The sequence below is a fragment of the Calliphora vicina genome, chromosome 5, assembly GCF_958450345.1.
Source record: "Calliphora vicina chromosome 5, idCalVici1.1, whole genome shotgun sequence".
NCBI lineage: Eukaryota > Metazoa > Arthropoda > Insecta > Diptera > Calliphoridae > Calliphora > Calliphora vicina.
The window spans coordinates 97,498,535-97,511,186 of NC_088784.1; the positions used below are offsets into that span (position 1 = coordinate 97,498,535).

Sequence of the window (12,652 nt, forward strand, 5' to 3'; positions counted from 1 at the left end):
AGCAAATTATTTGTTTTAAAGCTGCTAATTATTATTATTATTTTATAAAAATTAAAATAATTTTTCTTCTTTTTTTTATTTTTTTTTTTGTATATTTTTTTTAAATGATAATTATATTTTATATTTTTTGCACATAAAATCTTAATTTACTTATTAGTAAAATAATTATTTCCTTTTTTTTTTGTTTTGCTTTTCATAAAATGAAAATATAAAATTATTTATATATTATTTGCACATTTTGTTTTTGTTTTTAATTTTTTTCATAAAAAAACAATGAAAGAAACTTGAAGATTTAAGGTAATTTTCAAAATTACATTCTGCTTTTTTTTAATTTTAACTTAAAGTTTTAAATTATTATTTTGTAAATAAAAAAAAAAATGTTTTGTTTTTATATGAAAAATAGGGGATTTTTCATAAAATATTTTTTTAAACAAATAACAAATTAATTAATAGGTAAATTATAAAAAAAAATCAATAATAAAACAACAAAAATAAACAAATATGTATGTTCATAAAAACTATAAAATTATTAAAGAGTAATCATTAAAAAATAATATGAAAGTATATGAATTTATAAAATTATATGGGAGTTTAGTAGAGTTATAGTTTTCGTATAGAAATTTTAAAAAAACTACTACTACTATTTTATAAAAATAGCAAATGAAATTGAATTGAGCCCCACAAAAAGAGATAAAATAGTCTCACAGAGATTATTTTATTATAGAGAAAGCTGTTGGAGAAGGAGAGATTTTTTGAAAAAGTTTAATGGATATGGGGAGAAATATGTTTAAAGATGTATGATTTTGGTAAGAAAGAGGGAGAGATATCTTTGAATGGTGGAGTAAAAGAGCTATATTGAAAAAGTTTAAAGGATATGAGGGGAAATATATTAAGAAAATAAGTTCTTCAAAATAATAACAATTCTTAACAAGACCGATTTAAGTCTAAAAGCAATTAAACATGTAAACATTTCTACAATATTTTATAACGTTTTTGCATAATACATATTTGAATAGGGCAATATCGGTTAAGGCAAGATTTCTTATGATTTGAATCATACTCTTGCTTGTTTTTTCCCAAATTGAACTTGAAATCTCTCTCTCTTAAATAAAGGGGCAATTCATTTTCAACTCCCATTAAATTACAAAAAATCCTGAATTTTACTCTCTTTCAATTTGAGCCCTTTTCAAAACTAACAATTTTTTTTTAATGGAAAATAATAGATAAACTAGATTTGTGACAGTCAAATAATAAGAAACTAAAAAATATTTAAAGAAAAATAAAGAAAGAAACATAAATTGTATGCATGTATATTTTTCTACTCACGTGAAAGCAAATCTCACTCACTCTCGCTTTTCTCTCATTTATTCCCACACATCAGCTTAAATCTTACGACCCCGTTTGCTCTCCAACTGTGGCTTATCCGGATGATGTTTACGCACATGCACACCCAAATTACCGCGCTGCTTAGCCTTGTACGAACAGTACGGACACGGATGACACGGTTCCTTGCCACCACATTCAACATTTTCATGACGTCTTAAGGTGGATTTCCAGCGATATTTCTTGCCACAATGACGGCACACATATTTCGATTCATCGCCTCGCTCATCGTTGGGTCCCAGCGACGAATCGCTTAGCGACAATTCATAGGTGGTGGCCGAGGGTTGTGTCAATTCGCTGAGGTCATGTGATTCGGTTTTAAGTGGTCGTGCCGTTAGGATGGTATAGCTTTTGGTAATGGTCGGCTGATCATGCACTGAGAGGCCGTCGGGCAGTATGGCCTCCACACTGGTGGTGTTGTCATCTTGTTCTTGTAAATGCAATTGCTGATGATGTACTACATGGGCGGTGGTGTGCTGCTGGTGCTGTTGTACTATATGATGCTGTTGGTGCTGATGCTGCGGCGACGCTTGTATATGATGGACTTGTGCCTGCAATTGATGATGCTGCTGCAGCTGATGGTGTTGTTGATGCTGTTGATTGTTGGGATCCTGATCGAGGGTGGTGATTTGTGCCGTCGTACCCGCCGACTGCATATGATCGGTTATTTCGCTGGGTGCAAAACCAATACCAATTTTTGTACCATCCGGCAATTCGATGTCATCGATTTCGGCATATTTCACCAAATCACTGATAATGGCCGCCGATGTCTGTGGATTGTTCAAATCGATTTCACTGATTTCGTATTTGGTGCCGTCGGTGATTTCGTGTGTCTGGGCATCATGTGTTTGTACGATTTGTACACTGCCGGTACCGGGTGTTATAATTTTGCCACGCGAATATTTAATACGTGAGAGCATGGGTTTTTGTTCGGTGATTTGTACATTGCGCAGACCCATTAGATTAATGGTTTGTGCATGGGTTCCAGTTGCTGTGGGTGTGGTGGTGACAATACTTTGTACTTGGGGATGATGTTGTAATTGATGATGATGTTGCTGCTGCTGCTGCTGTTGGTGATGCTGTTGCGGTAGTTGTTGCTGCTGCTGGTGTTGATGGATAATTTCGTGTAATTGTTGGGGCTGTTGTTGTTGTTGATGGTGATGCTGTTGCAATTGAGCTGATTGAATTTGTTGGGTCTGTATAATGGTGGCATGTGGATGATGGGTGGAAATTGTTGTCGATGATGGTATGATTTTCTTCAAGTTGATTAATTCTACAAAGAATAACATGAAAAACAGGGATATTAGTAAAAAATATGAGTAACAATTTGGGTTTTTTTTTTGATATTTCACACAGAGCTTTGAATTAGTTAATACAATTTGAGGTTACTTCATTAAATACGTTGCCAATATCAAATTCTCTTCTCTATTCTCTAATTAATTCATAATAAAATTCATTCAAAATTTGAATTGAACAAATTGAATTAAAATGTTTGTTTATCATTCAAATTGTTTTTGAATTACTTGAATTAGACTTAAACCTGCCTATTTGTAATAGATTTTATTTTGAATTAAAGAAAACATGAATGATTCAATAAGGAATTAATTCTAAAACTAATAAATTCCTAAAGGAATGAAGTCAATACGTTTGGAGTTTTAAGGATTTAAGACAACGAATTAATTCGTGCTGAATGCATTAAAGGAATTGTTTCATTTGATTTTTGTAATGGATTTGAATTAAAGAAAACTTGAATGGTTCAATAAGGAATTAGTTCTATAAATAATGACTTCCTAAAGGAATGAAGTCAATACGTTTGGAGTTTTAAGGATTTAAGACAAAGAATCAATTCATGCTGAATGCTTTAATGGAATTGTTTCATTTGATTTTAAAAATTTAAATAAGATTTAATCCTTTCAAAACTATGAATATTTAATGACGATTATATGTTCTAAACCGATAAGAATCGGCAAGCTAAAGTTTAAAAACTAATAATTATATTGCTTGAAAGATATATTTGTCTTTTTGTCTTGTGAACTCAAAAGGTTTTAATCACCTCTATCGGCAATAACATGTAAAATTTATGTCCGCATGAAGAGAAAATTGCTATCGTGATGTTCCCATTAACTTTTCATTCACAATAGTTGATTATAGTCGTAACAGCTGTTTAATGTTTACAAAATTCCATTTAAAAATTTCACAACATTGGGAATTTTTTCACGTGAACAAAAATGATGAACGAGAAATGGGAAAAGGGAACATATTTCATGTGGAATATTCACCCCTATCGGCAATAACATGTGAAATTTTGTTCCCATGAAATATCCATTTCCCTCGAAGGGAAAATTGCTATCGTGATATTTCTATGAACTTTTCATTCACAATAGTTGATTTTGTTCGTAACAGCTGCTTATTGTTTACAAAATTCCGTCTAAAAATGTTACAACATGAGACATTTTTCTCGTGAATAAAGTTGATGAACGGGAAATGGGAAAAGGGAACATATTTCATGTGAAATATTGATTCACGATAGGGATGAATATTTTCAGTTTTATTCTCAAAGAAATTTAACAAAACCACTATTCAACACTTTACTTATCTAGGCTAAATGATCTACTAAAATTAATTTTATAAACTTACCACATTCCGAGGAGGGTAATTTTATCGCTGGACTAGTCGTTAATGTTGTAAATGTGGGCTTGACATCTTGAATATCCTGGATTTCGGTAATATGAGTGGGAGTCTGTTGTATATGTCCCCCAGTGGCAGCCGCAACAGCAGCTGCTGCCACTTGATCTTCATCCTGAGACGTCAGTTTGGCGGTTGTTATGTTGCCCAACTTTTTCACATGCAATACGAAACCATCTTTATTTTGGGTTATAACAATATCATTGCTCTCCAACAAACAGTCGTCCAATTCAAAATCATCGGGATTAATATCGGTCTGTTCGGACTTATCATGTTTAACTAAATAGTTCAATAAAAACAATAATAGTAAATTTAAATGAATTAAGAATATGATATTAAAAGGAATGCAAAAAAGAGTTTGGATGTATAATTAAAGATAATAAAGAAGAGAGTTTTATTTTTTTTTTCGATTTGCAAGCCAAATTTCCATTATTATTATATGAAAAACCATAAAAAATTAGAAGAAAAAAAAACATATAAATACTTAATTCCCTTAAACCTTTAATGTTAGCATAAAATTCTTAATTTTAATGGGAAAAACAAATGATTTTTGAAATAGTTACTCAGTTTTTTTAATAAAAATAATCACACACATTTTGTTGAGAATTTGTTTTCTTAGATTTTTTTCATTTTTTACTTTATTTTTATTTAACAATAATTATTAAGTTTTTAAAAACTATTTTTTTTTATATAAAGTTTCTTACATTAAAAATGTATGTTACAATCTTACCTGTAATAAAGTTATTTTTATTTATTTTAAATGTGGTTTTTTGTGTAAGATTTTAGCATATTCTTTTAAACCTGAGATCAAAAATATGTTTTAATTAAAAGAAATTAATATAAAAATTAGCTGCTGTTTTAAAATTCATAAAAAGAGAGCCAACAGACATTTAATTGAAACGAGATTCTAATAATATAAAAATAATGTAAAAATCGTATACATTTTAAAAATTCAAATTTAAGCCTATTTGATTTTCAAGAGAAAGAAATGAAAACCTATGAAAAAATTATCATGCTCAAGAGATTAAAAAAAAAATAAATTTAAAAAGTAATAAATTAATTATGAAACTTTTATCTTACAACTGAAACTTAAGACAAACTAACATCAAATTGAATTCCTTTAAAAATAATCGACAGATTGATTTAGAATCATAATACAGGTTAATTCTTTTAAAAATAATAGATTCATAACCAAAGTCGTTAATTGCTTCGTATTATACCAATTTATTGACAACCATAATAAACATTTGGTTTCCAATATTTCTGAACTCCTTCCTGTTTAAATCTATTCAGTTTTCTTAGATTTACTGCTATTCATTTCTCTCTCTCTCTCAAATGTGCAGCATGTTCTGCTTAATTCACTCTCTTTCTTTATAAAATACTCCTTACCCCCAGTAACACAAAGCCTGGTTATGTGTTAACTAATAGTTATACTGACACTTTTCATACAAAAATAATTTTAACCGACAGTATAACTATTAGTTAAGGCATAACCAGAGTTCGTGTTAATGGGGGTAAGTCTTCATGTTATTCTCTAATCACAATTAGCTCTTAGTTTTATCATGTGTGTCGATCATTATCATCGATCATCTTTTGCCCTTAGTGGATGATCTCTTCTTTTCTGTAAATCGAAGCCGAGTAACCATTTTTCAACCATTTTGGAGTTCTGTAAATCGAATACACATGATTTACTCGTACTACTTTCGAATAAACAAATCTGTTTTAGTAAATCGAGTGGTTTTAAAAACGAAAAATTTTCAAAAACGAATATTTGAACAATTTATGTTCTCAAAGAGGTTTGTTAATTCGAAAGTAAAATGAGTAAATCATGGGGATTCGAATTACTTAATCACACGTGAAATTTTGTTCCCATGAAATATCCATTTCTCTCGAAGGGAAAATTTCTATCGTGATATTCCCATGAACTTTTCATTCACAATAGTTGATTTTGTTCGTAACAGCTGTTTATTGTTTACAAAATTCCATCTAAAAATTTCACAACAAGGGGAAATTTTTCACGTTGATGAACGAAAAAAGGAAAATGGAAAATATTTCATGTGAAATATTGATTGGCGATGGGGATGAGTAACACCTAAATATGTTAAGTCGTTTAAAAACGAAATCGTTACGCGAATTCGATTTACAGAACAGGGGGGTTAAATTTTTCGTTTTTGAAATCATTCGATCTACAGAATAGGGGGACCAGAAATCCAGTTTAAAAACCCCATAGGCTTTCGACACTCATAATAAGACTAACACTATCCCTAACTTAAATTTTTTCACTTACAAATCTACCTACCGCCATCCCTTTTTATTATCGTTATCTCTATCACTCACTCACTCATTCACTCTCTCTACATCTTATGTCTTATTCTGTATATTATAATATTCTGGATGCTGGGTCCTGACATGAACATTAAGACTATGTTTGTAACGTGTCAAATAACCACAATATGGACATTTCTCTTGTGGTAAAATGCCGCATTCGAAACGTAAATGCCGTGATAAATTCTTTTTATACGTATAAACCTTATCACAACGGGGGCATACGTGTGGATAATTACTACTAGCACGTGGACTGGATGTTGAAATGCTGAGCGTTACATTGGAATCATTAAGTACATCTGTGTTATTATTAGTAATGCCCGTATTGCTGCTGCGCGTTGAAGGTGACTCTCTGGTAGATGCTGATGCACAATCATTTCTTTGGTTCTTTTTCTGTTTGATTTCCTCCAAGGCGATGTTATTCAGCGATGTCACCGACTTCACCGATATCGTCCAATAGTTCTCTAAACAGCATCACCAAGTGTTGAGAGTTAAGGGAAAAAAAAGAAAGAAATTTTGTAATAGGTTAATGGAAATTGTTTGACAAAGTAAAGCTCATTTAAAAAAAAAAAACAAAAAAATAATAATAACACTAGACATTTTTAATTTAAAAATAATAATGAATAATAAATTGAATTTAAATTATACAAAAAAAAAATCAAAAAAATCATTAAACTAAATCAAAATTAAGAAAATAAAATAGTTATGTATTTTAAAAGAAAACTTAATAGAAATATAAATTTATATATAGAATAGAAATCAGGTTTATTCATGAAACATTTAAACAGCAACTAACACCAGTTAAATTGCATTAAAGGTTTTTGGTTTTAAGTTTCTAATGAAATGATAAATAATGATTTAAAGCAGATTTCTAATGAGATGCTACACAATAATTGCATTAAAATATATATAAAAAAATATGAAGCTTTCGTTTAATGTTCAAGTAAAGAAACAATTCAAATTAAGTTAATCCTAAAAAAATTTACTCCAATCTAATTTAAATTATCTAAAAGAAACTTTAAATGTGGGATTTGAGATCATAGAGAAATAAACATAGAACGGAAACTAGAAAAAAAAAGTCAAACTAAAAAATTACGCAATGTGTTGTTTTTGTATTCACATAGCTTTTACTTATTTACTTACTAAACCATTCTCTCCACTTAGGTTTTTGACAACTGAGTTAGTTCTTTGACATGAGAGTTTCCGATCTATTTTGAGATTTTCCTCACTATTCTTGCTTTTTATTGACAATTTAAAGCACTAACAAGCGTGTGAAATGTTTTTTCTACAGGTTAAATAAATTTTACATTAAAATATCGAAATGTGGCTTTTTTAAAAATGCATGTAAAATAATGATTCCAGAAAAGCTCCGTAAACTTATAAATGACAAATGTAAGGAAACTATCAAACGCCCAAACACTTTCATCCCAAAACAACTAAAAATGTCACGAACTTTTAAATTTTTTTCAATCCAAGATCTTTATCACTGTCCTAGCTGTACAATTATATACCACATTAAAGCGAAAATAACTTTTAACATCCCAAGCATATATATTTGCTATCTATACCAGAGGACGGCATAAAGAGAACCTGGAATTACGATTTCTGCGCTCTAATCTGACCTGTTTCTTATTAATTAATTTTGTTTATAAACTCCTTTGACATTCATATTGTTTACAGCTAAATAAACAATAATGTTCAGCTCCTGGTGGTTATGAGAGCCGACCACTGATCTATACAATTCTACACCATTTCCAATTGTATTTCAGAAGTTTCTAATTGTATTTGAGAAATTTCCAATTGAATTTCAGAAATTTCTAATTATATTTCAGAATATTCCAATTCAATTTCAGAAATTTCCATTTATATTTCAGAAATTTCCAATTATATTTCAGAAATTTCTAATAATATTTCAGAATTTTCTAATTATATTTCAGAATATTCCAATTATATTTCAGAACTTTCTAATTGTATTTCAGAATTTTCTAATTGTATTTCAGAATTTTCCAATTGTATTTCAGAAATTTCCATTTGTATTTCAGAATTTTTAATTTATATTTAAAATGTTTCTAATTGTATTTCAGAATTTTCCAATTGTATTTCAGAATTTTCTATTTGTATTTCTGAAATATCCATTGGTATTGCTATTAGAATTTTCTGAAATACATATGGATATTTCTGAAATACAATTGGAAAATTCTGAAATACAATTGGAAACTTTTTAAGTATAAAATAAAAATTCTGAAATACAAATTGAAATTTCTGAAATACAATTGGAAAATTCTGAAATACAATTGGAAATTTCTGAAATACAATTAGAAATTTCTGAAATATAAATGGAAAATTCTGAAATATAATTAGAAATTTCTGAAATATAAATGGAAATTTCTGAAATATAAATGGAAATTTCTGAAATTGAATTGGAATTTTCTGAAATACAATTAGAAACTTCTGAAATACAATTGGAAATGGTGTAGTTGATAGCAAATACCTTGTGTGGCAGGCAGTTTGTCTGTGCGGAAAAGATGATCTTTCATTAAAATTACAAAATTAATGAAGATTTATACCGGTGATCACAAAATTGAATATTTTAAAAAAATACGAAAATCCCCCTCTCATTGCCCCTTGACAAATAAGCTATTATCAAAAAGTAGCAACAAGTATTTTCAGAAATTTTATATAGAGCACATGTTCAAAAATTCTGAGGTCAAACATTTTTTTTCGGAATAAAGTTACTTTCATTTTTCTAAGTGGAATTGATTGAAGTATTTGTTTTTCTTAATTTATGCACAATTAATCAGATCGAAACATAACTATTAAATCCTTAGGGGCCTTTGGAAATGAACAATATCAAACGGAATATAAAGGAGCGAAATCGAAATCGAGTGGAATAATCCGCTTTGTTCTGTGAATTCAAAAACGATCGGTTTTCAAATAGACGACAAATTGAGGTTCTGCAAATCGTACGATTTTGTTAAAGTTTTCCCCCTGTTCTCGAATCAAAAAACCGATTTAGTTTTGAAACGAATTCACATAGTTTATGTTCTGTAAATCGAATCGTTTTATTTCTGAGAAACCAAACTGTTTTAATATATAAAATCATGCGATTTGCAGAAAATCTATTTTTTGATTATTCGTTTTTGAAATCATTCGATTTACTGGGAGTATTCGATTTTCAGAACACCAAAATATCAGAATTCGTTTAAAAACGAAAACGTTACACGGATTCGGTTTACAGAACAGGGGGAGGGGGATAATTGACAAATTAAAGTTCATTGTACATTGAAACAGGTTTGTCTAATCGAAAGTAAAACCAGTAAATCATGTGGATTCGATTTTCAGAACACCAAAATATCTAAATTCGTTTAAGAACGAAAAAATTCAAATGTATGACTGGCTTTAATATTGGAGATATAGGCCTGTCAAATATTTCATTCGAAATGGTTTCAATTCCGTAGTTATTATTCCGATAGATTTTATGTAATGCTGGTTCACACACGTCAAGTTTACTTGAGCAAATCATGAGTTTATAGAAGAGAGAGGAAGAAAAAGAGGAAAATCTTTCCAATCTTCTCTGCTCTCTCTTCTATAAACTCAATACTTGCTGAAGTAAACTTGAAGTGTGTGAATCAGCACTTAGCTTTTTCTGAGTCCGTTTGATATTGTAAATTTCCTGTTCTGTATTTCCGAATTTAATTTGTTAATTTGTTTGTTTGTTTTAAAGACTTTTAACATTTCTAAGATTTTTTATAACTTTATGAGCGTTTAAGTTAACAAAGTTTTAACCCTAGTTAAGCCTTAACCAAAAATATATTTTATCTCGGGTTAAGTCTTAACTATGGTTTAAATTTTTGCTTCACAGTTCTACTAATTCTTTGGATTGATATATTTTCTGTTATTAAAAAAAAGATTTTGAATTAAAAACAGAATTTTAAAAGGAAGACTTGGCATTTTGGACGGCATGTGTGATAGATCTGAATATTACAATAATTTATGAAGTTTCTGTATATAACTTTTACACTTACTCTTCTGGTCTATCGAACAACCTTTAAAAGATATAATGCGTCATTTGTAAGCTTTGGAATGTTGATTTCAAGACAGACGGACGAACGGATATCCTTTAAGTAGAATCCCTAAGACATTCACTATTTCGTTTTTAAAAACAATCCTCCTATTTTGGTATTCTGTAATTCGAATCCACATGTCCTACACGTTTCACATTACTGGGAGGTTTCATTGTAACTCAATTCGAATATGAGAATTTATGAACTGAAACTACTGCAGCCGAATTACTGCATTCGTTATCAAGTAAAATTTATTGTAATTTTCTTATTTGAAAATATGGCATTCGATTTTAAGCAAGAAATCACATTTTACCCTCCATTCTGTAATTAGAGAGATTTCAAAAACAAGCGATTTTCAAAACTAAATAGTCAAAAAATTTAAGTTCTGCAAATCAAACGAATTTTTACATAGAAACAGGTTTGTTTAGTCGAAAGAAAAACGAGTATATCATGTGGATTGGATTTGCCGAACACCAAAATATGTGAATTCGTTTTAAAACGAAATCGTTACTCGGTTTCGATTCAAAGAACAGGGAAGTTTATTATAATTTCGCTAATTGAAATTCTTTTTCGAGCACGAATGCCGTAATTCGATCGCTCAATTCCAATATATTGTTTATTTAAATTCTAAATCATATTTTTTCCTATATTTATTTTATCTAAATGTGTATATCATATTGTAGTTTTATATTTTAACTAGATTTTTTTTAGTAACTATATACTTCAAATAAAATGTTCTGATGTTAACAACTAAAAAAACAAAAAAAAATATGTAAGGTGTTAAACAAAAATAATAAGAAATTTCAGTTAAAAAAAAAAATATAATTATAAAATTGCTTACCATTGAAAGAAAAAAATATATATTTATTATTTATTTTTTTTTTTGAGAAAGGGGCAAAAGTGTTTGAATAAAAATGGAAAGAAGAGATTGTAAAAAAACAGCCGCAGGTAGTACCGTCTACTGTTTACAAAAAAAATGCAATTACGGTAGCAATTGTTAGGCATAAGCCAACAATTGACCTGACTTTGGTGGGGGGAGATGAAATGATGCAACCTAAATTTTGTTGGTTAGAAATAAAAAAATGTTTTTTTTTAGATTTTAATTATAATATATTGAAATTTTATTTTGTATTTTTAATAATTTTTATTACAGTTTTTTACAGTTTCTTTTTTTGTAATTATTTGTTTTATTTTTTAATATTTTTTTGTTTGTTTTTTGATATTAATTCATTTTGATTTTTTTAATTTTTTATATATTTTTTATTTTGTCATAGTTATTATTATTTTTATAACTATTTTGGAATTGAATTAAAAGTTTTAAAAAAAGAGTTTTATAGTATTTAGTAGCTTAAATCAAAAACAAGCTTAAAAAGAAGTTTAAATATTTTTAAAGTTAAACATTTTAATCAATATCTATTAAGTTTTATAAGAAAGATATTCAAAAATAAAAACAATTTTCAAAAAACTTTTTTTAACAAAAAAATTCGGCTGTAAATCGATTGTATATCGATTTACTGTAACTGAAGATAAATTAAAGTTTGAATAAACTCAATTTTAATAAAATTAATTATGAATTCTCAATACAGTGCAAGTACATTTGTAAACATTTTAAAATAATCATGAGAATCGACAAATGTAAGGAAAATATCAAACGCCAAACACTTCATCGCATAAGAACTAAAAATGTCATGAAGTAATGTCAGCAATGTTTTGAATATCTAAATATTTGGAATTTTTCTCAATGCAACGACTTTATCTCACAGAATTGTCAACTATTTAAGGCTATCAGTGCAAAAGTGGTGTAACCCCAAACTATTTATTTAATGGTATATTCAACTTACACTACTTTTGCTCTATTAGTTTGTTATATTATGCTCCGCGCAAAAACTATTATTTTCAGCTCCATCTGCTTTTGTATACCAAAAGACAGCTTACCCCACTTTTGTATTGATATTAGTAATATAAGGACTGTGTGTAACACCAAAACAGCAACCAAAAAATTTTGGGTTACACTACTTTTGCGCTGATGGCCTCATTTAAAGAACTAAAGACTCAAAAGTTTTTAAAGTTGATTTTTGAAATCTAAAACATATAAAACTTTAAGGACTACAATAAATTCCCATTTATAATATAATAAATAGTCTGCATTTTAAAGAAGTTTTATAAAATATCAAAATCGATCGATTTCAAAAAAG

The 12,652-nt window shown here is 28.7% G+C and overlaps 1 protein-coding gene across 3 annotated transcripts in view; it reads right to left on the reverse strand.

Moving 5' to 3' along the window:
• lola (longitudinals lacking) overlaps window positions 1-12,652 on the reverse strand; it is a 176,662-nt gene that overhangs the window by 75,131 nt on the left and 88,879 nt on the right. Inside the window, exons 6-7 of one of the 3 annotated variants that reach the window (XM_065510873.1) lie at window positions 4,021-4,347; window positions 1,327-2,656 (exon numbers count right to left, since the gene is read on the reverse strand). The exons of the other annotated variants lie outside the window; for them this stretch is intronic. Coding sequence (XP_065366945.1) covers window positions 1,383-2,656; window positions 4,021-4,347 — 1,601 coding nt within the window. The 3' untranslated portion in view covers window positions 1,327-1,382. Of the gene's footprint in view, window positions 1-1,326; window positions 2,657-4,020; window positions 4,348-12,652 lie in introns of those variants that run through there. 3 annotated transcript variants of the gene reach the window in all.